The sequence below is a fragment of the Lytechinus pictus genome, chromosome 10, assembly GCF_037042905.1.
Source record: "Lytechinus pictus isolate F3 Inbred chromosome 10, Lp3.0, whole genome shotgun sequence".
Lineage (NCBI taxonomy): Eukaryota > Metazoa > Echinodermata > Echinoidea > Temnopleuroida > Toxopneustidae > Lytechinus > Lytechinus pictus.
The window spans coordinates 36044750-36064907 of NC_087254.1; the positions used below are offsets into that span (position 1 = coordinate 36044750).

The following is a 20158-nucleotide window of genomic DNA, read 5'->3' on the forward strand; positions in this document are numbered from 1 at the left end:
GGTGAGAGGGGCACCCAAGGCCTTAGGGGTAAACAAGGGCTTCTTCAAATTGATGATTTTTTTTTTTTTGGGGGGGGAGTGAGGGTACCAATTTTTTTTTTCTGGATCCACTTTTACCATGTTCATTCTCTCCTCTGAGGACCATCTGTTTAGTAAAGCCATCGGTGTAGTGTCTAACTTTTTGTTTAGATATGACTAATCAATTTCAACAAAGGTTGCAGTTTTCCTACATGAATATAAATTTATCAACCATTCTTTTTCTTTGTTCAACTCAGCCTCATCACAAGAATGCGAGGATAGATGTTGCAATCAATGAACATTATGATGGTTCCTACTCCGGTAATCCTCATAATCTTATTACGTCTCATATGGGATACGCTTTCCAGAGGAACGGACCTTGTAGAAGAACACCTGTTACACAGATTCTCGTCATGAAGTGAGTACCAATGGCAGGCCTTAAAGGTCATGTCCACCCCAGAAAATTTTTTCTTTGAATCAATTAAAAAAAATCAGACAAGCGTAATGCTGAAAATTTCATCGAAATCGGCTGTTAAATAAAGTTTAATGTGACATTTTATAATTTAGAAGATTTTTCACAAAACAGTTATATGCATAACTAGTCATACGCAAATGAGATAGTGGATGATGTCCTTCATTATTTTGTTTCTTATTGTTTGAATTATAAAATTTTTCAATTTCTACAGATATGACAATTTTGATGAACTTGAATGAGCCACAAAATTATGAACAATGTTAATTCCACATGTTCAGGGAGGAATGAAACTTTATTTCACATGATAATGAGGAGAAAATTGAGATATTTCATTTAATAAAATACAAAAGAAATAGTGAGTTGGTGATGTCATCAGTCCCCTCATTTGCATACTGACCAGGATGTGCATAAAACTCTTTTGTGAAATTAAGCGAAACTTCACAATATCATAACTTTCTTATTTCACATCCGATTTTGATGAAATTTTCACTGTTATGCTTGTTGTATTTTTCTCTTTTATTCATTTCAACTTTTTCTTGGGGTAGACTTCTTCTTTAAAGAAACTGCCAGTTGTGGTGAAGAGTTCAAATTGAATTTGTGCGGAATCCAATAATATGACCACCCTAGTGTCTGTTTGCGTAAAAACAAATATGTACCAAAGAGGTTCTATGACATTTGCTGCGGCGACAACTGCTCCGATAGAAAATTTGTATGTTTAGCTAAACATAAAACCTAACATCCTAAACTAAACAAACCCTATCCTTATCTCTACATTATTTTGAACCAAAGACTCTCTTACCAATCTAAATCTAACCCTATGCCCTCTGAGATATTCAGACCGGAGCAAATGTTATGTCACCACAAAAGGATTCTGGAAGAAAATATGTCATGGGTGAGAAATTATCAAAATAAGCATGGGATTCAAGCAAAATTTTTATTTTTTCCAAGTAATAGCTTAGATCTTATGATCTTATAAAGTTCAGTTTATAGAACTGTACCAGATCGGGTGGGTGTTTCATAAAGCTGTTCGTAAGTTAAGAGCGACTTTAAGAACGACTGGTGATCCTTTCTCGTGGTAAATGGTACACACCATTGGCGATTATTTAGTGCGGAAGAAAGGATCACCAGTCGTTCTTAAATTCGCTCTTAAGTTACGAACAGCTTTATGAAACGGCCCCCTGGAACCATGATGATATATTGACAATTTATCTTGGTTGATCAAACTCCTTATTGTAGATCAAAGTGTATTGAATTTTCTTCTTGGTTAATGGAAACTACTGTTCATATTGATAAGTTTTGACCAATCTTACAACAAGATTTATAAGGGTGTTAAAATGTAATAAATTTTAATATGTGATCTTACTTGGTGTAAATCTGTTCACTACGGTATGAGAATATGTCATTACTTTTGATGTGCAGGCCTCTCAGACAGAAAGAGACTCTACAAGAATTTCAAGAAGGTGAAAAGTCAGACTACCTCATGCAAAGACCATACATCTCAGGACATAATAGGTATGACCTTTGAACTGATTTTCACAAAACTCATTTATATGTGTCTCCCACTTTTCTGTGTTAATTAAAAAGTCAATGGTACAGTGGGCTTTCCTTTTAACTATTCAAACAGATTTTTGTTTTTGTTTTGTGATGTAAGCCTGTATGACATTGATGTGAAATAGCCTTCCCCAATTTATGAGGAGAGCAGAGACCCAAACCACTTTTTGAGTCTTGCCTGATGATGTTTCTGCCCCCCCCCCTCCAACATCATCACAAGAATAACTAAATTGTAGCATTACTAGGGAAGTATTTGAACTAAATGATAATTCTAAGCACCGTTTGAAAACATTGAAATTTATGAGACATTTCCTATTTTTGAGCAAGTGCAATGAGCACCTAGCAGATGCGGATACCGGCGCTATACAAGAACCAATCATTACATGTTCATACCGTAAATTGACACTTGATCTAAACCATCTTTGTATACTTCCTCTTTGGTCTCATTCCAGGTGGTCCAAACCCATTTTTTTTCCACAACCAGTTCATATATAACCATTTAGACTACCTACCCATTTTGTATACAACCAACTTGGTCTAACACTACTTAGACAATATTAGATGAACTTGTTATGAGTGATCCAAATTTGTATTTGATAAAGTGTGAAAAAGTAAAGGAGACCAAGTGAAAATTATACCAACTGGGCATTAGACTAAATATTAGTTACACCAAGTAAATGTTACACCAAGTGATAGTAAGATCATTGAATTAGTAGACTGACTTTAATGCAGACCAAATGGCCCGAATTCACAAAGGTGGTTTTGAAAACGCACGGTTGAGTCCATGGTTTATGCAAATTTCCTGTATAAATTACGCTTATTTTACCGCGTATCTGGCGCGTGTATAAAAAATTTCAAATGCTGATGCGCGCTTTTGTCACAGTGCGCCAAATTGACGCTTGTTACCATGGTTAGATACGCTATTTTATTCATGAGTCCACTGTTTGAAGAGTGGACTCATTATTCAAAACAGTGGACTCATGAATAAAATAGCGTGGATAACCACGGCAACAGGCGTCGATTTGGCGCACAAACAAAAGCGCGCATCAGCATTGGACATTTTTTTAATATACGCAGTAAATAAGCGTAATTTATACATAAAATCTGCATAAACCATGGACTCAATCGTGGGTTTTCAAAACCACCTTTGTGAATTCGGGCCAATGGGTTTATGGTATTATGGTATTATACAAAGAAGTAGACTAACTGAGGGGAGTTGTGGTCTAGTGGTTATGACTCTCATCTTTCAACCTGAGGGACGTGGGTTTGATTCCTAGCCATGGCATGTTTTTCTTCAGCAAGAAATATACCCACATTGTGCTGCACTCAACCCAGGTAAGGTGGTTGGGTACCTGGTAGAAATTCCTTGAATGCTTGAGCGCCTAGGCAGTTCAGCTAAAGCCCGGGTAATAATAACAGAGAACGCTGGGAGAACAGTTTTCGGAACTGCAGTGTCTACCCTGGGTTTATATACTGTTTAATACTGCTTGTTAAGTGGATATAAAGCATTCATACTGGATGTTTTTCTTTCTTTCCCCAGAACATATTTCCACACTCATTCGCTGCAACCAATCCGACCTCAGGAGATGGATGAAGATAGTGAAGATGAGATCGACCCTGATTGGATCAAAGAGAGAACAAGAATGGTAAGAAAAAAATGCCAACTGTTCACCCTTTTTGCATATTTTTCCTCTCTTTTTTTTTTGCCATGAATGAGCTGTACCTTGTTTTGGAGGCATATTACTTCCTTTTTAATTGCTATGAAAAAGGCAAAACGTTTTTTGTGTGTTTTGTATGTTTTTTTTTTAATATTTATTTCTGATCATTGTGTATATGCAATAGTTGTGTGTAATGCACACTCTTCTTTGCATTGATAGAGATGCAGTGCCTTTACTCAGTTTAGTGCCTATGAAACTCTTTACAGTGACCAGGGGCATAAATTGTTCTGGTGCCATACTGCTTCTTCCTTTTCAGAATACATGATTTTGGTTGACAAGGTTTAGCATCGCTGGGTAAAGTCATGTCAATCTGATCAGTAGGGAGTTTCAGACTGAGGGTGTCGGTGAAGTCAATAAGGCCGGTTGACTTCAGGGCACTGCATTGCAATATCTGGGGGGGGGGGGATTCATACCTGCTATTTTCATTATTTAAATTAGTTGAGATATGCATTGTGCCAGAAGTACAGGTCATATAAAATTGAAAAAGTTGAGTGGCTTTTCATATTTTGGTAAATTTGATAATCTTGGAATATTAGCCCCCGAAATTCAGATTTTCTTTTATTTATGTACACACTCTTTAGTGAATTATTAAAAGGAAGGGTGGTTTTCAACATTAAAAATGCCATGGAAAAGAAGCTGCAATCAAGTTCAAGGTCAAGTCCACCCCAGAAAAAAGTTGATTTGAATAAATAGAGAAAAATCAAACATGAATAGTGCTGAAAACTTCATAAAACTTCATAAAAATCGGATGTAAAATACGAGTTATGACATTTTGAAGTTTCGCTTATTTTTCACAAAACAGTTCTATGCTCAACTCAGTGATATGCAAATGAGAGAGTCGATGATGTCACTCACTCACTAGTTCTTTTTTTTTATTGTTTGAATAATACAATATATCAATTTTTACGAATTCGACAATTAGGACCCCCTTGCTTGAAACACAAAATGTTAAAATAATGGAATTACATGTGTTTAGGGAGGAATGAAACTTCTGTTTCACATGACAATGACGAGAAAATCAAAATATTTCATATTTCACATAATAAAATACAAAAGAAATAGTGAGTTGATGATGTCATCGGTCCCCTCATTTGCGTACCGACCAGGACGTGCATATAACTATTAAGCGAAACTTTAAAATGTTATAACTTTCTTATTTTACATCCGATTTTGATGAAATTTTCAGTGTTATGCTTGTTTGATTTTTCTCTTTCTATTCAAATCAGCTTTTTGTTGGGGTGGACTTGTCCTTTAAACACCATGCCATTTTTTTTTTTATAAATCTTTTCACAGACTAAATTGTATTGTGATTTAGACATTATTTTAAAGTTAATGTGTTTATCGTCAACAGATGATTGATGAATTCTCTGACGTGAATGAAGGAGAAAAGGAACTAATGAAATTATGGAACAACCACTGTATGAAGCACAAGTAAGTTGTTACAAATATTAATTTCCATGTGATTTTTACAAATATTTACCTTGGGAAAGGTCTATTGTACGATACCTTAATCTTTTATATAGATTTTATTCGAATATACTCTTGGAACCCCTTAGGTGTGTACTATGGCATAGGTCACCAAATTTGTCAAAGTATGCACCTATGGTAGTGACAAAGTCAGAGGTCACAGTGGTCATTACATATTACAATAAATTGATATAATAAATTGAAACTTTATTTACCACAATCTTCATAAAAAAACATACAAATCAAGATATATGAATATTTCAAATAAAATACATTATAACATAAGTGAGAATATTTAAGAATAATGGAAGGATCAAAGAAATGTTACAAAGAACTTATAAATTAATGATCCTGAAAACAACACAATATAAACACATGCATTCGGGAGATACAGAACAAACAAACATGGCATGTATACAATTGAATCTATATCAGTATTACTACTAGTATTAGACTTTCTGCATTAAATGGATTTTAAATGTCTTTTGAAGCTTTGTAGAGGTTTGCACTCTTTGATATTTTGAGGGAGCTTATTCCAAATAATGGGACCCCTACATAAAAATATATTGTTTGAGAAAGAATGACCATATATTGCACAAGTATCGGCTGAATTTCTAGTATTATATCTATTATCTTGTGATAACTGAAGAATCTTAAGAGGGATCAGTTCAGATTTGGGGTCACAATGCCAAAAGGTTATAGACTTTCTTATATGAAAAAATTAAGTTAGGTGTGTAATATATTCTTGGTCTTGCACGGGCAGATGCATAAATAGCAATACCAGCTGCGCATCTATTTTTCCTGGTTGCTAAGCTCTTTGCTTGTTTTTCCCAGTTTCATTGCTGACTCCCAGATCCCGAGGGCGTGCTCCTTGTTCATCGATGCCCACGGTGAGGACGTCCTGAGACAGAACCTAACCAGCAACTTCCTGCTTCATCTGATCAACCTCTATGACTTCAGCCTCCTACATCCACATCTCGTCACTCGATTCATGAATCAGCTTCTAAGGTCGGGTCAGCGGCGTGATGTCATAAGGCACCAGGTCAATCCTGAGGAAGAGAACAGTAACCAAGGTAACCAGATGAGAGAAGACGCCGATATAGGACCGCCCATTCTCTACCCTCAGGAGGAGCTTGCCGTCAAGAGGGATGACGTTGCCATGGTGATGAACAGAGAAGGGGAGATGAGCACGGGTGGGACTATGGAAGAGAATCCTCTGCTGGGCAGGAGGAGCCTTGATGATAAACCTCAGCTGGAAAAGGCAACACCGAACATATCGTGCGATGAATCTAGTCCCAAACTTGATAAAAGGATTGAAGACACTGTATGAAGATAGGCCTTCTGAGTGGAATGTACAGTTATTCATGTTTTATATTAGCAGATTCAATCAAACACCTTGACCTTCCTAGGTTGTATCAGCCAGCCGTTTTATCAATTCATACACAACACTACACAACGTGGTGCTTCACAAGCTACATCATACATACAAACTTCTTGGTATGTGCTGCATTTGATGAGTTGTTTTCTTGATATATTCCTTCACGTTTAGCAGTCTTAGTGAGCAAGACAGTCTACTTGGATGTCACATCATGAAACCTATCTAGTAATTATGCAATTTTTGTAGAATGGACTATAATTCTTATTATCAGGAGTACACATGAGATATTTGAAGGTTATTTTCTTCCCAATATTTTCGAGCATTCATTGAATATCATAATACATAAACCATCTAGTTTGGATTTGGATTTTGAGTTTGGATTACCCTATTTAATCTAATAAACTTGGAAGTATTTACTTCTACTAAGAGTAAACCAGGCATGGCAAAACCCACAACAAGTTGCCAAAAATGAATTTTTAGTTTAATCCCTGCTGAAGATTCTCAGCTTAGACTATTGGGTGATCTTGACCATCATTACAAAGAGAAGATCATTCACTACCATAATATTTTACTTATGGGAAAAGAGGGATTAATATTGACCAGTACATTGAAGCACAAAAACCCTCACACTGCTGTGCAATGTGAACATTTAAAAAGTAGACACATATTTAGAGCAAAATTTTATACTGATATTATTTTCATTTTTGTTGTTGTGCTTCCATTAATCCTGAAGGTTATACTCTAGGTTCCATAAACACATGACAAAATAAATCCGTAATTCATTTTCAGATTTTATCCCACACTTCTAATCTATGTCTACTTTTTCTTGTACAGTCTGTATAATAGTATCTGTTTCCTAGACGATCTGTAGTCTAATTCAGGGACACTTTGTGGTCTATTTTTTTCTGATACACTCTGTAATCTTTATCCCCGATACTTGTATTTCTATTTCTAAAAAAACCTTTGTTGACAAGCCTTTTTTTTTCTTGTACTCTCTGTAGTTCCTTTACTGAGAATATTCTGGAAAATCTTTCCTAATACAATGTATTTTTCTGATACACTCTGGAGTGTCTTTTAAAATCTATACATGTATTTATATAACCTGAAATTTCTTGATTTTTATTGTCTTTATTTCCGCCCCCCCCCCCCAGAATTCATTCTGTGGTAATTTTTTTTGTACACTATGTGAAAATCTTCTCATAAGATATCAGGTTGATAATTACCAATGCTGCTCAATAACATCACATTATGTCTGTTATCCAGGAAACCATTCTTCTCACCCTCACTTTATTACAACACGACCAAATCTTTCTCATCACAAAAATGCAAAATGTTTATGCTGCATTTTCAAGATATTCTCTGAAGAGATGGTCTTTTTTGTGTCGATATTGATTAGATTACTTGTATGTCAAGCAAATCTACCTCCTACTCATGTACTTCTTTAAAACTTAACAAAAAATTTTGATTGACGCCGAGTTCATCATTGCCGTTCTCTGTGCATATAATAAACAGTTTGAAGATGTACATATTATAAGCCCATATTCTGAACTCTGGGATGATTCAAAGTCTGATGGGTTTTTCATAAAGCTGTTCATAAGTGACTTTAAGAACGACCGGTGGACCTTTCTTCCGCGCTAAATAATCACCAATGAACATTTAATGGTGAAAGTTATTTTACATAATAAAGGATCACCAGTCGTTCTTAAAGTCACTCTTAACTTACACTTGAATCATTCGTAATTGTCTGGGAATAATAAAACAACTTCCTTTGTCATTAAAGCACGAGGAAACGATATAGTTAGCATGATAAAAATACAAGTAAACCGTGACATTTTCTAAATTTGAACCAGACTTCAGAGTATGGGCAATACTGTTTGTATGGAAACTTTGCCTTGTGGGCAGATGAGGCACCTTGTCAAATGCCTATGTCGCATCTTTTAGCTTGAATCCCACTCGGTGTTTCTCATCTGTATTCCACATTGTTCTACCTATGCTGAAATGTGAGGATTCAGCAAGGAATATGTGCTGAGTGTAATAGCTGCAGAAAGACTCTGTTGGCGTTTTTGTTATTGTACCAGGTGGGTGTTTCATAAAGCTGTTTGTAAGTTAAGAGCGACTTTAAGAATAATAGATCTTTTCGTGTTGTTAATGGTATATTCATTGGCGATGCGAAAGAAAGGTTCACCAGTCGTTCTTAAAGTCCCTCGCAACTTATGAACAGCTTTATGAAACGGTCCCCTGAGTCCTGTAACACCAAGGTTAGCGATTGATGTCATGCTTGATTTTCATTATACATTGTAATCAATGCAATCAATCGTTATAAGATGTTAAATGATGATTGCTATTAAAGCTTTGTGTTTCGCGCCCCTGGGCCCATAGAGCTTTAGTAAACTGAGCTTGGGATTGATGTTACGAGCGATTATACACAACTACCAGTGCAATCCGTCATCGAATCAGCCCCAGGATGAATCACCAAGGTTAATTTTATTGTCCTGAATTCATAAAGGTGGTTTTATCGGTTGAACCCACGATTTATGCAGATTTCCTGTATAAATTACAATTTTTTATATAAAAAAATTGTCCAATGCTGATGCGCGCTTTTGTCACAGTGCGCCAAATTAACGCCTGTTGCGGTGGTTAAGTATGCTATTGTATTCATGAGTCCACTGTTTGAAGAGTCGACTCATGAATTAAAAAAAGTGTACTCATGAATAAAATAGCGTGGATAACCACGGCAACAGGCATCAATTTAGCACACTGTGACAAAATCGCGCATCAGCCATTTTTTAATATACGCTGTAAATTAAGGATAATTTATATTGGAAATCTGCTTGAACCATGGGTTCAGTCGATTGCTTTAAAAACAACCTTTATGTATTCGGGCCATTGAGACCGACTATTAATGAATTTTGTCAATTAAATGTTCATACTCATTAAAAAAGAAACGAAAACATTTTTATACTAGTCTTAGGAGTTAGGAAATGCTCAGTGATATGCAACAAAAATAACTATTTGTGGAAAATCATGTCTTCACCAATTTTCTGCCTATTGTTTCATACCCATGCACGATTTCTGTGAAATCTTAATCAAAATAATTTTTAATAGATGAGCTGTATCTGTGCTCTAGTGTGTAGTGTTGGCTTGACTTGAATACAAATGAAGCATATTGCAAACAAGTGTGTTCACTCCTATAACATGCACAATGTGCATGTTTGGAATCTACTTGTTTGACATAAAGGGGTAATTCAGCTTCATATCTATGTATTTCATGGTGTTAAAAATTGCTTCAACTTTGAATACTGTATTCGAATTATGTGATTTCAGCTTTGACCAATTTATGATATTGGCCTGTATTCTGAACTCTGGTTAATATAAAAATCTAATGTGGTTACCTATGTGTAACCAGGGCTCCGTAACACAAAGGTTTGCGATGAATTCCAAGTATGAAAGAACTGCACTGATTGGTTCCCAGTCAGTATTCTAAACAGAGTGCGCGTGCAGCAACGATCTTGATTGGTCATTGATATTTAGCGATTGCAAACCTTTGTGTTACGGGGCCCAGGTGTGATGCAAATCCCCATAATTAAACTACATGTACCATCTCATTTCGCACTCAAAACATCACAGACCATCTAAAAATGATAAATATGATAGTAATTTTTTTCACTTTTTTAACATTGGAAAAGTTCAAATAAATTGGTAATAAGCAAACAGTATGAACATGTGTTTTACACAGCTTTAACAGCTTCCAATAAAATTTTAGCCCAGACTTTATATCATGATTTAAGTTGAACTGGAGCTCAGAATACTGGCTGGTTTGTTTTGAATACTGTTAACATGTTTCAGTTGTGTGTTGAAAAGAAGTAATTTCGTATATCATGAATCAGTGATCAGACTAGTCTCGTACTTCAGACTACGAATTAACAAAGGTGTGTGTATATAAAATGAAGTATGTACAGTCTTATGATAATTGTTTGTTGTATCATTGTATGAAAAAGTTTATTGTAAACTAGACATTATTTTGTTCATGTGAATGGTATCAAATTTGAAGGGCTATTGTTGGTATGTTGTCATACAACATTCCTCAAGTCTACATGTCATCTGAATTTGTCTTTTCTATTGCCTTTTTCAATTCTGTAAATTTGCTGTAAATTCTGGCATTGATACTATGCACTGGATTGAGATTAAATGTGAAAACTGTTTTGACAAATATCACCCTGTCTACATCTTTGTGAATTCTTGATATTCAAAGGCTAGTCTTTAAAACGACACATTTGCAAACATTTCTTTTAATACTAAAGCAGAGATTTTGATAGATTGAGTAACTGTATTGTAAGAGCATTTTTTCCCTGGGAACCACATTGGAAGGTGCCAGGAGAAACTATATCGGGCCTGTCTTGCACCTCTATAAGTCTGCTGCATACCTTACGAGTGGAAAAAAAAAAAACTGCGAGTGGTCTACAATCCAATCATGGAATAAATAGAATTTTGCTTATTTTCTAAAAATAAGAATAAAAAGTATCAATATTTGAGGTTCAAATTAATTTAACATAATTTTGGATGATTGCAAGCCTTTATTTTGGAGTAAAGGCCAAAATCGTTTCAAATCGTAGCCAATCGTAAGATTGCTATGACATTACAAAAGTCAGAATGTTAGCATCAAATTTTACGATGTTTTATTCCAAAATTGGGTTGCAGACCAATTTAAGGTGTGTGGTGGCCTTTATACATATATATTTGCATAGGATTTTCCTATTATCAGGTATGGCTTCACATATTTAGGCAAATCATCCCTATTTTTCAATTAAAAATAATAATACGTTGCATTTATATAGCGCTTTTAACGAGTGTATCTAAGCACTTTACATAGGAAAAACACAAAATCATAAACGTGTACATTTTATATCATAGCAAGAATAAAGTCAAGTAAAGGTAATAATAGAAGGTTTGGAGGTCTGTAGTAACAATGCTTATCATAAAACTTATATTTTTATAATATATTTACAAAACCTGAATAGTCCAGTTATTACCCAATTACTGTACATAGGCTATAGTACAAAAAATGGGTGATTACTGTAATTATTGGCCCAATTCACAAAGGTGGTTTTGGAAACCATCAGTTGAAACCACGGTGTATGCAGATTTCCTTTATAAATTAGGCTTAATTTTATCGCGTACATTAAAAATGTCCAATGCTGATGCATGCTTTTGCCACAGTGTGCCAAATTGATGCCTGGAGTACGACGCTTCAGCCATTTTATTCACGAGTCCACTATTTTTCAATTAATGAGTCAACTGTTCAAAACGGTGAACTGAATAAAATAGTGAACTGAATAAAATAGCGTACTCAACCATGACAACAGGCATTAATTTGACGCACTGACAAAAGGGCGCATCAGCAGTGGACTTTTTTTAGTATATGCAGTATATTAAGCATAATTTTTACAGGAAATCTGCATAAACCATGGGTTCAAAACCACCTTTGTGGATTCAGGCCATGAAGCGATTGATTGCACACTTTCAAATTTCCAGATATAGAGAAAAAAAAAGGGGGAGGAATACGTTTTATTATATTTTATTACCTGGGTATTTATACTTGATTTAAATGAGTCATCAATATCCATATCTTCAAAGAGAAGTTTTATATTTTCTTCAGTGGGTGTTCACTTTCCAAAATTTTTTATTAGAAACTAGAAATATAATTTACATAGGGATGGTCATGAGATCATTGCTTATCTGATGCGTTTCAGAACCCTTATGGCCCAAGTAGAAAAAGACAAACATCAAGGCAATGCACAAGTGACCTTCTGCAAGGCATCTATCATCAATGTCGGAAGGTACTTGTGACTTTCAATCTTCTTGCTTGCCTTCAAATCAAAGGACAGATTGGGCCTCTAATATCAAGCAGTTGGAGCATTCACAACACTGAGAATGGTAAAGAACCGACAGTCCTACGTGTAAATTACATCACATGCAAGGGATTAAATGCTCTGTAGGACTATTATAAAGAAAGATTTTGCCATGTTTATAGTTCCATGGTGGTAGTATCTGCTATCAATCATAACAAGGACTACATGTTCGCAGGACTGAGAAAGCTCTTGATATGGTGGTTTCATGTCAATGTGTTCCACCTGGTGGTAGTCTGCCACATCATATGCAAGGGACAAAATGTAATCTGTAGGACAAAGAAAGCAGTTGCCATGTTGGTTCCGTGTCCATTGTGGCAATCTCTGCTACATAATAGACAAGAGACTACATGATCTGTAGGTCTAAGAATGCTGTGGTCTTGATCATTTAATGTCCATGGTGGATAGTCTCTGCTACATAATAGACAAGAGAATACATGATCTGTAGGTCTAAGAATGCTGTGGTCTTGATCATTTAATGTCCATGGTGGATAGTCTCTGCTACATAATAGACAAGGGACTACATGTTCTGTAGGTCTAAGAAAGCTGTGGTCTTGATCATTTAATGTCCATGGTGGATAGTCTCTGCTACATAATAGACAAGAGACTACATGATCTGTAGGTCTAAGAATGCTGTGATCTTGATCATTTAATGTCCATGGTGGATAGTCTCTGCTACATAATAGACAAGAGACTACATGATCTGTAGGTCTAAGAATGCTGTGGTCTTGATCATTTAATGTCCATGGTGGATAGTCTCTGCTACATAATAGACAAGAGACTACATGATCTGTAGGTCTAAGAATGCTGTGATCTTGATCATACAATGTCCATGGTGGTAATCTCTGCTACATAACAGACAAGGGACTGCATGTTTTGTAGGTCTAAGAAAGCTGTGGTCTTGATCATTTAATGTCCATGGTGGATAGCCTCTACTACATAATAGACAAGGGACTGCATGTTCTGTAGGTCTAAGAAAGCTGTGGCCATGATGGCTCCATGTTGCAGATGATAGTCTCTGCTACATAGGTAATGGACTACATATTCTGTAGGAATAGGAAAGCTTTCGTTGTTGGTTCCATGCACCTGGCATCTATCAGTGTCTAGCTGCTAGTCCTGTAACCTTATCACCCAGATATCCCTCACGAAGTTGGAACTAAATGCTCTGAAGAAGTTCTTTTGATTTGCCAAAGCTCCTGTGGCAATGGGGGTGAAAGAGAGAGAAGAAGGAGAAGGCAAAGGAAGAGGAGAAGACAAGAAAAGGGGTTGAGAAAATAAAAGTACGTAATTGGGACACATCTTGCCGAGGTTGAATACACTGCAATAACTTTTGCCTATAGTTTCATCAATTTATCATTAGACAAAGAATTGAAATAGAAAATAAATGAATTTGGCCCAGCATAAAATAAAATCTAATGCTACCAAAAAACCTAATATCAGCCACCATGCTCAGATTGATCTGATGAAGTGTGAAAATTGAATTAGTTATATACCAGATGAGATTTTAAATCATCCCATATACCACAACATATACCACCCTCCTCCCCCCCCCCCCTTCCCTCCAAGGTCTTATCTCAGATGGGATAAACTTAAAATCTTACCAAATATCTTGATTGAGGATACTGAATGAACTGTGGTACGTCCGAGTCCAGCTGTTTGATATGATAATCCTAAATAGTTTCCAATCTCTTCAACCATTCCCTAAAATGATCATATTCCTTACATGTTACATCCAAATCTGTCAAGGTGAAATTCAACCTACAGTAGAATGAATACAAAAAAAAAATAAAATGCTGTATTAACACAAGACATCCAAGTGGTATGATGAACTGCACTGTAAGAAAGTGCAACGGGGGACCAAAAACTGTATATTTTTATAAATATTTTTCAATCATGTTCATACTGCCTGCTTTCATTTTGTTATTTGAATTATGAAAAAGAGAAAGGGCATTGAATTGATGTTCACCCATTGACTTTTATATTATACTAAGTAGCAACAACATATTTAACATTGGGTGGGGGCAGAGCAGAAGAGCCATTTGCACCTCCCCCCCCCCCCCCTTCTTGTTAACACAAAATTTGCAATGTGCCTTTTCTTTTCAAATTGAAAAAAACTTTTTTTTACTGTCATTTTTTAATGCAGCTTTTTTCAAAGCAATATCTTTTTTATCTTGTCAGAAAACCTAAACTATATATATATGCCCGTTTTTGTGGCATACCCCTCCTTTATATGAGGCCCTAGATCCACCCCTAAAGTTAAACCAACATGATGATGTACAAAGTGAGGATGGGGGCTGTTATAAACCAAAAAAACCAATCATTTAAAGGGGGTAGCATACTGACAAACAATATAATTTTATTCATACACAGAAAATGAAATGTTTTTAGAGGAAAGTACTTGTTAGCTAGTTGGTAAATTGCGACATTGTTGTACTGAGTACAGTATAGTATTCATGTAGGCCTACAAGTATGTGATGGGCAAAGAACCTGGCCTGGTTTGAGTAATTGAGGATTTGACATGGTGCTATACAAGCCTAGTCTGCAGGCACAGACCCTGATTGAAACTTTGATCAACAAGTGTGTCTCCATGCAAAGACTAGCACATATAAAACTTGGTATTTCGAGGGCCTTCAGTACACGAGGCATGAGTAGGCTGCGTATTCAGACCCTTAACTCGAGTGAAGGGTCTGCACAGCAGACTAAAGCTGATGTTCATAGGCTCACCTTCTCTCGGTAGTAATGAAACAGGTCTTTTCCTTCCCAGTTTTCATTAAATGTTGAAGTTTTGTGAAAAAGGCATCGGTCAGATCGTTGCTGTAGACCACTTGTATTCATTTTAAAAAAGAAGAAAAAGATGCACAAAACTATTAAGTTTTAGTTTTTAGTTTTGGTAATTCCCCCTCAAAGTGAATGCCACCTTTCCAATTCATCCATATCTCATAAAAGCATGGAATGGTCTAAAAATTCAGGACATCATCTTTTTCTGTAGTTTCCTGATATCCAATAACTCAATTTGTATGATAAGTACTCAAGGATTATTTTTAGAGAAAAATAATTCATTACAGAGATAGGGCAGAAGGTACCTAATAAATAAAATATGAATGTTCCAAATGAAAAAGATTATAAACGGTTGAAAAAATATGCCAATGGCCAGGGAGATTTGAATGTTAGGTGATAGTCTTTGTGTTATTCATATTACTGACCTTTTAATTTAGACTGGCCTTAAAAGATTCCTTTCAAGGGCACTTAATATCTTAAAGCTGAAATACAGCTTAAAAACTTACCATCTGCAGCCATAATTACATCTACGTCAGATAAGAGTTGAAGGTCCTTTTGACTCCAAGAAAATGGAATAGATTCATCTGAAAATATAAATACAATCATTCATTGATCAACAATACTACTGAAAACTGACATTAATGTATACCCGGGTTTTACAGAGTATAAAAGAAGGAATTATTTGTCCAGAATTTGACTGGCAATTACTACTATCTTACCAAGGGACAAAGCCCCATGGAAAGAACAGAAATATTTCGAGCCCAGTCAAGGATAAATACTTCCCTCAGTCAATACTTTAAAAAAATATGCCTGGGGGAAAAATAGTTATATAAATGCCTTGCTGCATGATGCAGGTGCTTCAGTGGGATTTGAATCCCAGACCATGTGGTTCAAAGTCTGGAGACCTATCCACTGAGACACAACAAATTATTGAAAGACAATCGTAAAATAGTAATCATTCTACCTGTTTGGATGTCTGAATCCATCCAATCTAAAGCTCGTACTATAACCAGTCTCTCTAGTTCATCTTTATGCCCTCTTCTATTATAAATATCCGTATTTGCAATGACATTTCTCTCACACATTTCTAGGACATCCTTTCCAGTATCTGCAAGTACAAAAAGATCAAATTATTATTACTTGTAAAAGCTTTTGATGTTTTCAACATCTCTGCAGTATATACAAGGGAATCAAGGAAATCCAAAAGTGACATTTAAACTTATAATAATTTATTATACTGGTTTGCAGCACTATCATAAATCTCTAAGAGCTGTACAGTAATGAAGCATAAGTACCCAGGCTTTAGCAGAGCAGCCGTTATTGATCAATAGATCAAAATCCTGTATACTTATGCTATGGCATTAAACATCCCATGTCTGTCTCGTTTCCCCTACCATTGCCCCCTCTTTGCTTCTCCATCTTTCTCTCTCTCACCTTTTTAAGTGAGTGTCAGGTGTAGAAGTAATCTATTACATCTTTTATCCCCTCCTTTTTTAGCTCCCCCCCCCCTCTATCTCTATCCTCAATTTACTTTTTTTTTTGAAAAAAAAAATCTTCAATATACATCTTCCTTCTCCATTTCTTCTTCTTTCATCTTATCCTCCTTTTTCTTCTTCTCTTCTCTTCCTGTTATGATGAATTGTGATCCAAACTTACCTGTACAAATAACAAATTTTGCAGTGGTTGCCATGACAACACTTGCTAATCCTGTCCCTCCTCCCAATTCTAAGACTGTAGAATTTTCAAATCTTGGATGATTGCTGAGAATGAAATTACAAAGCAAAAGACAACCCATCCATACCTGGAAAACAAAGATAAAAGGTTTGCAAGGTTTAATACAGGCCACGGTGTTCATTTTCAAACATGCTCTTTGAACTTAGAATTAACATGCAGTGTTAATCACTAATAAAGTGTTGTTCTTGCAGTTTAGACATGATAGGGACAATTTTATCAGGATCAGGAAAATATTGAATGCTTTTCCTTTTGTAAAATGCAATCACTGCAGCTCAAAATTATATTGTATGATTTTGAGTTTATGTTTGTCCTTTCTTTAGTTCTTAATGATGTACGCAGACAATGAATTTAAGTGTGCAATATTTGGAACATTATTTTCCTAAATGCCAACCTGTAAGTGTAATCCTCGGTTAATAATTAAATCGCCTACCTGCATTCCGACATCTTGTAGATTGGTTTGCATCGCATGGGCTGTTGATGAGTAAAGAATAAACAATTAAACAATTCTGAGAAAATATCATGATGAAAAGAAAAGCAACGTTTACAAAGGGCTGATCAAGATGACTTTTTTCAAGTCCAACATTTGTATTTTTTGCGACAAAACGCATAAAATGTGAACTTAAATGTTTGGAAGCTTCGTAAATTGTTCACGGGTCACTTTTTGTTCAAGAGTAATTTTTTTAAAACTTCTTCCAAATGAATATTGACTCCATCAAAAAATGGCAAAGCTTCCAAACATTTAAGTGCATGTTTTGCACACTTTTGTAGCATATACATGTGGACTTTACAATTTTTTTACATTTGTGTGGCAAACATTCGCAAACATTTGTGAGCCCCGTACAGAGGGCGCTTTAAAAATAACCAAGAAAGACATAATTTTTACATAACTGCATGCTTTTTAAAAAAGGATTAGCTAAACTGAATACCTTTCTTTTGACCAATACTAGTAGGAGCAGACATGTAATAGGCCTGTCATGAAATTATTATTTAAAATTTATTCCTTATTTTAAGATTTTATCAGAATATTTAGAATTACATCATCCTGACAATGATGTTGAAAATTGGTGAAAATAATAATGGTGAATCTCTTTAAAAAAATGAAATGATGAATTCTTAATGCTTTACCTCCTGTGACAAACAAACTACTATTCATGCACTGAGGCAAATACAAATGAAATACTTACACATGCCCCTTTTTCACACATAAAATGTGATAATATTATTTTTTTATCAATCAGCAAGTTTATTCCTTCAAATGGATAAATACCACAAGCCTTAGAGTTCTACAGATAAACCTACAAGTGTAGGCCTCTATGCATTTCATAACTTCAATTCCTATTCAATATTATTACATCTAAAATTTTGGAAACCATATACATATAGGAACTTACAAAGAGCACATTGATCTATATGGAGCGTTGTGGCCCAGTGGATTAGTCTTCGGACTTTGAAACAGAGGGTCGTGGGTTCGAATCCCAGCCATGGCGTAATTTCCTTCGGCAAGAAATTTATCCACATTGTGCTGCACTCGACCCAGGTGAGGTGAATGGGTACCCGGTAGGATTTATTCCTTGAATGCTTTAGCGCCTATATGGCCGCTCAGCTACAGCCGGGGTAATAATGATATACCAAGTATATTTCAGCGCCTTGAGCACATAATCAATGTGGATTTGGCGCTTTATAAATACTCTATATTATTATTATTATATAGTGAAAAATTAATATGTTATTAAAAACATCATTGTGTGGCAAATACAAGTTCGATCACAGTTTGCAGGCAAACATTTAAAAAGTGCATACGTAAAGAAGGCGAGGTATGCATGTCTGCAGGCAAGGCAGCCAATGCAAAATATGAATTTATGAAACTTTCGCTAAAATATAATAGAAGGGAGATTGAGAGGATACAAGAGAGAAGAAAACTGGAAAGTGATATCAGAAAGAGAAAATGGCTTTTGAGCAGTGAGTCAGAACAAAGAATTATTCATCTTACCAATACTAGTAGTAATGACATCCTTTGTTTTGTGTTTCCTGGTTAATACCAAATCTCCATCTATATCAGTCATGACATTGACGTCATCCTGACTGTCCTTCTCACTTTCTTCTTTCATTCTTTCTTCCCTTCTCTCTCCAGCCTGGTAATTGACAACGAATCTTGATACCAATTGCAATCCTATGAGAAAATTGGAAAACATTGACTTTAACTAATTAATGAAATTATCATAACAATCCAGCTCCAGAGCAGTCAATACTCAATAATACAAACCAGAACTCAATCTGCTGGGTCCCATAACATAAAGCTAATTTGAATGTGGACCTGATTTTTATGAAGGATTCGATTGTGGACCTGAATTGTCGCAAAAAAATCGCTCTCTTTTTAATTTAGAAAAAAAAAAATTTAAATGAATTCAATTTATTTTAAAGCCAATTATTAGTTATATGATGAAAAATAGTTGCAATGGATACCGACAGTGTAAAACAAATCAAGCATTCCAACAACAAGAGAAAATAAGCCAAACATAGCCAATCTTATTTCCCCACACCGTCACAGGGAATAGTAACATTGAAATATAAATGTGTTTATGGGAGTCAATTTGTTTAGGCCTATATAATATACAATTTCACTAATTATTATTTTTATTCTTTATTGAAAAAAGAAAATATGGTCACAATTCACTGCAAACAGTAAATCTGGGAAAAATTGCTAAAATTTGTTTACAAAATAGTAAAAAGAAAAAAATGGTCTTGTCTAGTTGCTAGCTGGGTCTGACAATTGCCAATTGTCAGACCCAGCTAGACAAGACCATTATATTTTACTTAATAAATATTATCCAGCCCAATTGAATTGGGCTGGATAATATTTATTATTAAGTAAAATATTTTTTTATAAATATTTATTTAGTGCTTACATTTTCGCCATTATACCCACTCACATACGGTATGTATGATTACCTTTCTCATATCCTCGAGAGATACCAGAACGAATCGCAGTAACATGTACATCAGACAAAATTTGGTCTCCTAATTCAATCATCTCAGCCTCAGACTCAGCAGCCAGGATGTTGTTCAGCCTCTGGCCTCAGCTCCGGTAATGGCAGCAGGGGATTTCCCTCATCAAGGTGCGTCACACGTGTTT

General features: G+C 35.4%; 2 protein-coding genes across 3 annotated transcripts in view; one reads left to right on the forward strand and one right to left on the reverse strand.

The window, feature by feature from the left end:
- Window positions 1-10819, forward strand: part of LOC129269562 (polycomb protein suz12-B-like) — a 46358-nt gene extending 35539 nt beyond the window's left edge. The window contains exons 10-14 of the mRNA XM_054907074.2: window positions 276-436; window positions 1913-2005; window positions 3585-3690; window positions 5114-5193; window positions 6064-10819. Coding sequence (XP_054763049.2) covers window positions 276-436; window positions 1913-2005; window positions 3585-3690; window positions 5114-5193; window positions 6064-6559 — 936 coding nt within the window. The 3' untranslated portion in view covers window positions 6560-10819. The remainder of the gene's footprint in view (window positions 1-275; window positions 437-1912; window positions 2006-3584; window positions 3691-5113; window positions 5194-6063) is intronic.
- On the reverse strand, window positions 10251-20148 carry LOC129270561 (methyltransferase-like protein 22). Of its 2 annotated transcripts, XM_064105978.1 has the most exons (9): window positions 19975-20148; window positions 19016-19195; window positions 17456-17496; window positions 16948-17092; window positions 16256-16399; window positions 15798-15875; window positions 15238-15337; window positions 14115-14271; window positions 10251-13709 (listed from the first exon to the last, which is right to left on the reverse strand). In XM_064105978.1, exons 1-8 carry the CDS (start codon window positions 20054-20056, stop codon window positions 14184-14186), a joined length of 858 nt encoding a protein of 285 aa, XP_063962048.1. In that variant the 5' UTR covers window positions 20057-20148; the 3' UTR covers window positions 10251-13709; window positions 14115-14183. The 2 variants fall into 2 exon arrangements, with proteins under 2 accessions (XP_063962048.1, XP_063962049.1); XM_064105979.1 differs by lacking the exon at window positions 16256-16399 and having other exon boundaries at window positions 10884-13709.
- Window positions 20149-20158: the final 10 nt, after the last annotated feature.

Coding starts and splice junctions, on each gene's coding strand:
- LOC129270561 (XM_064105978.1), bottom strand. CDS start 20,056: ATGATTGAATTAGGAGACCAAATTTTGTCTGATGTACATGTTACTGCG. Junction 19,196..19,974: donor CTCTCGAGGATATGAGAAAG/GTAATCATACAT, acceptor ATTTTCTCATAG/GATTGCAATTGGTATCAAGA. Junction 14,272..15,237: donor TTCATTACTACCGAGAGAAG/GTGAGCCTATGA, acceptor ATTCTACTGTAG/GTTGAATTTCACCTTGACAG.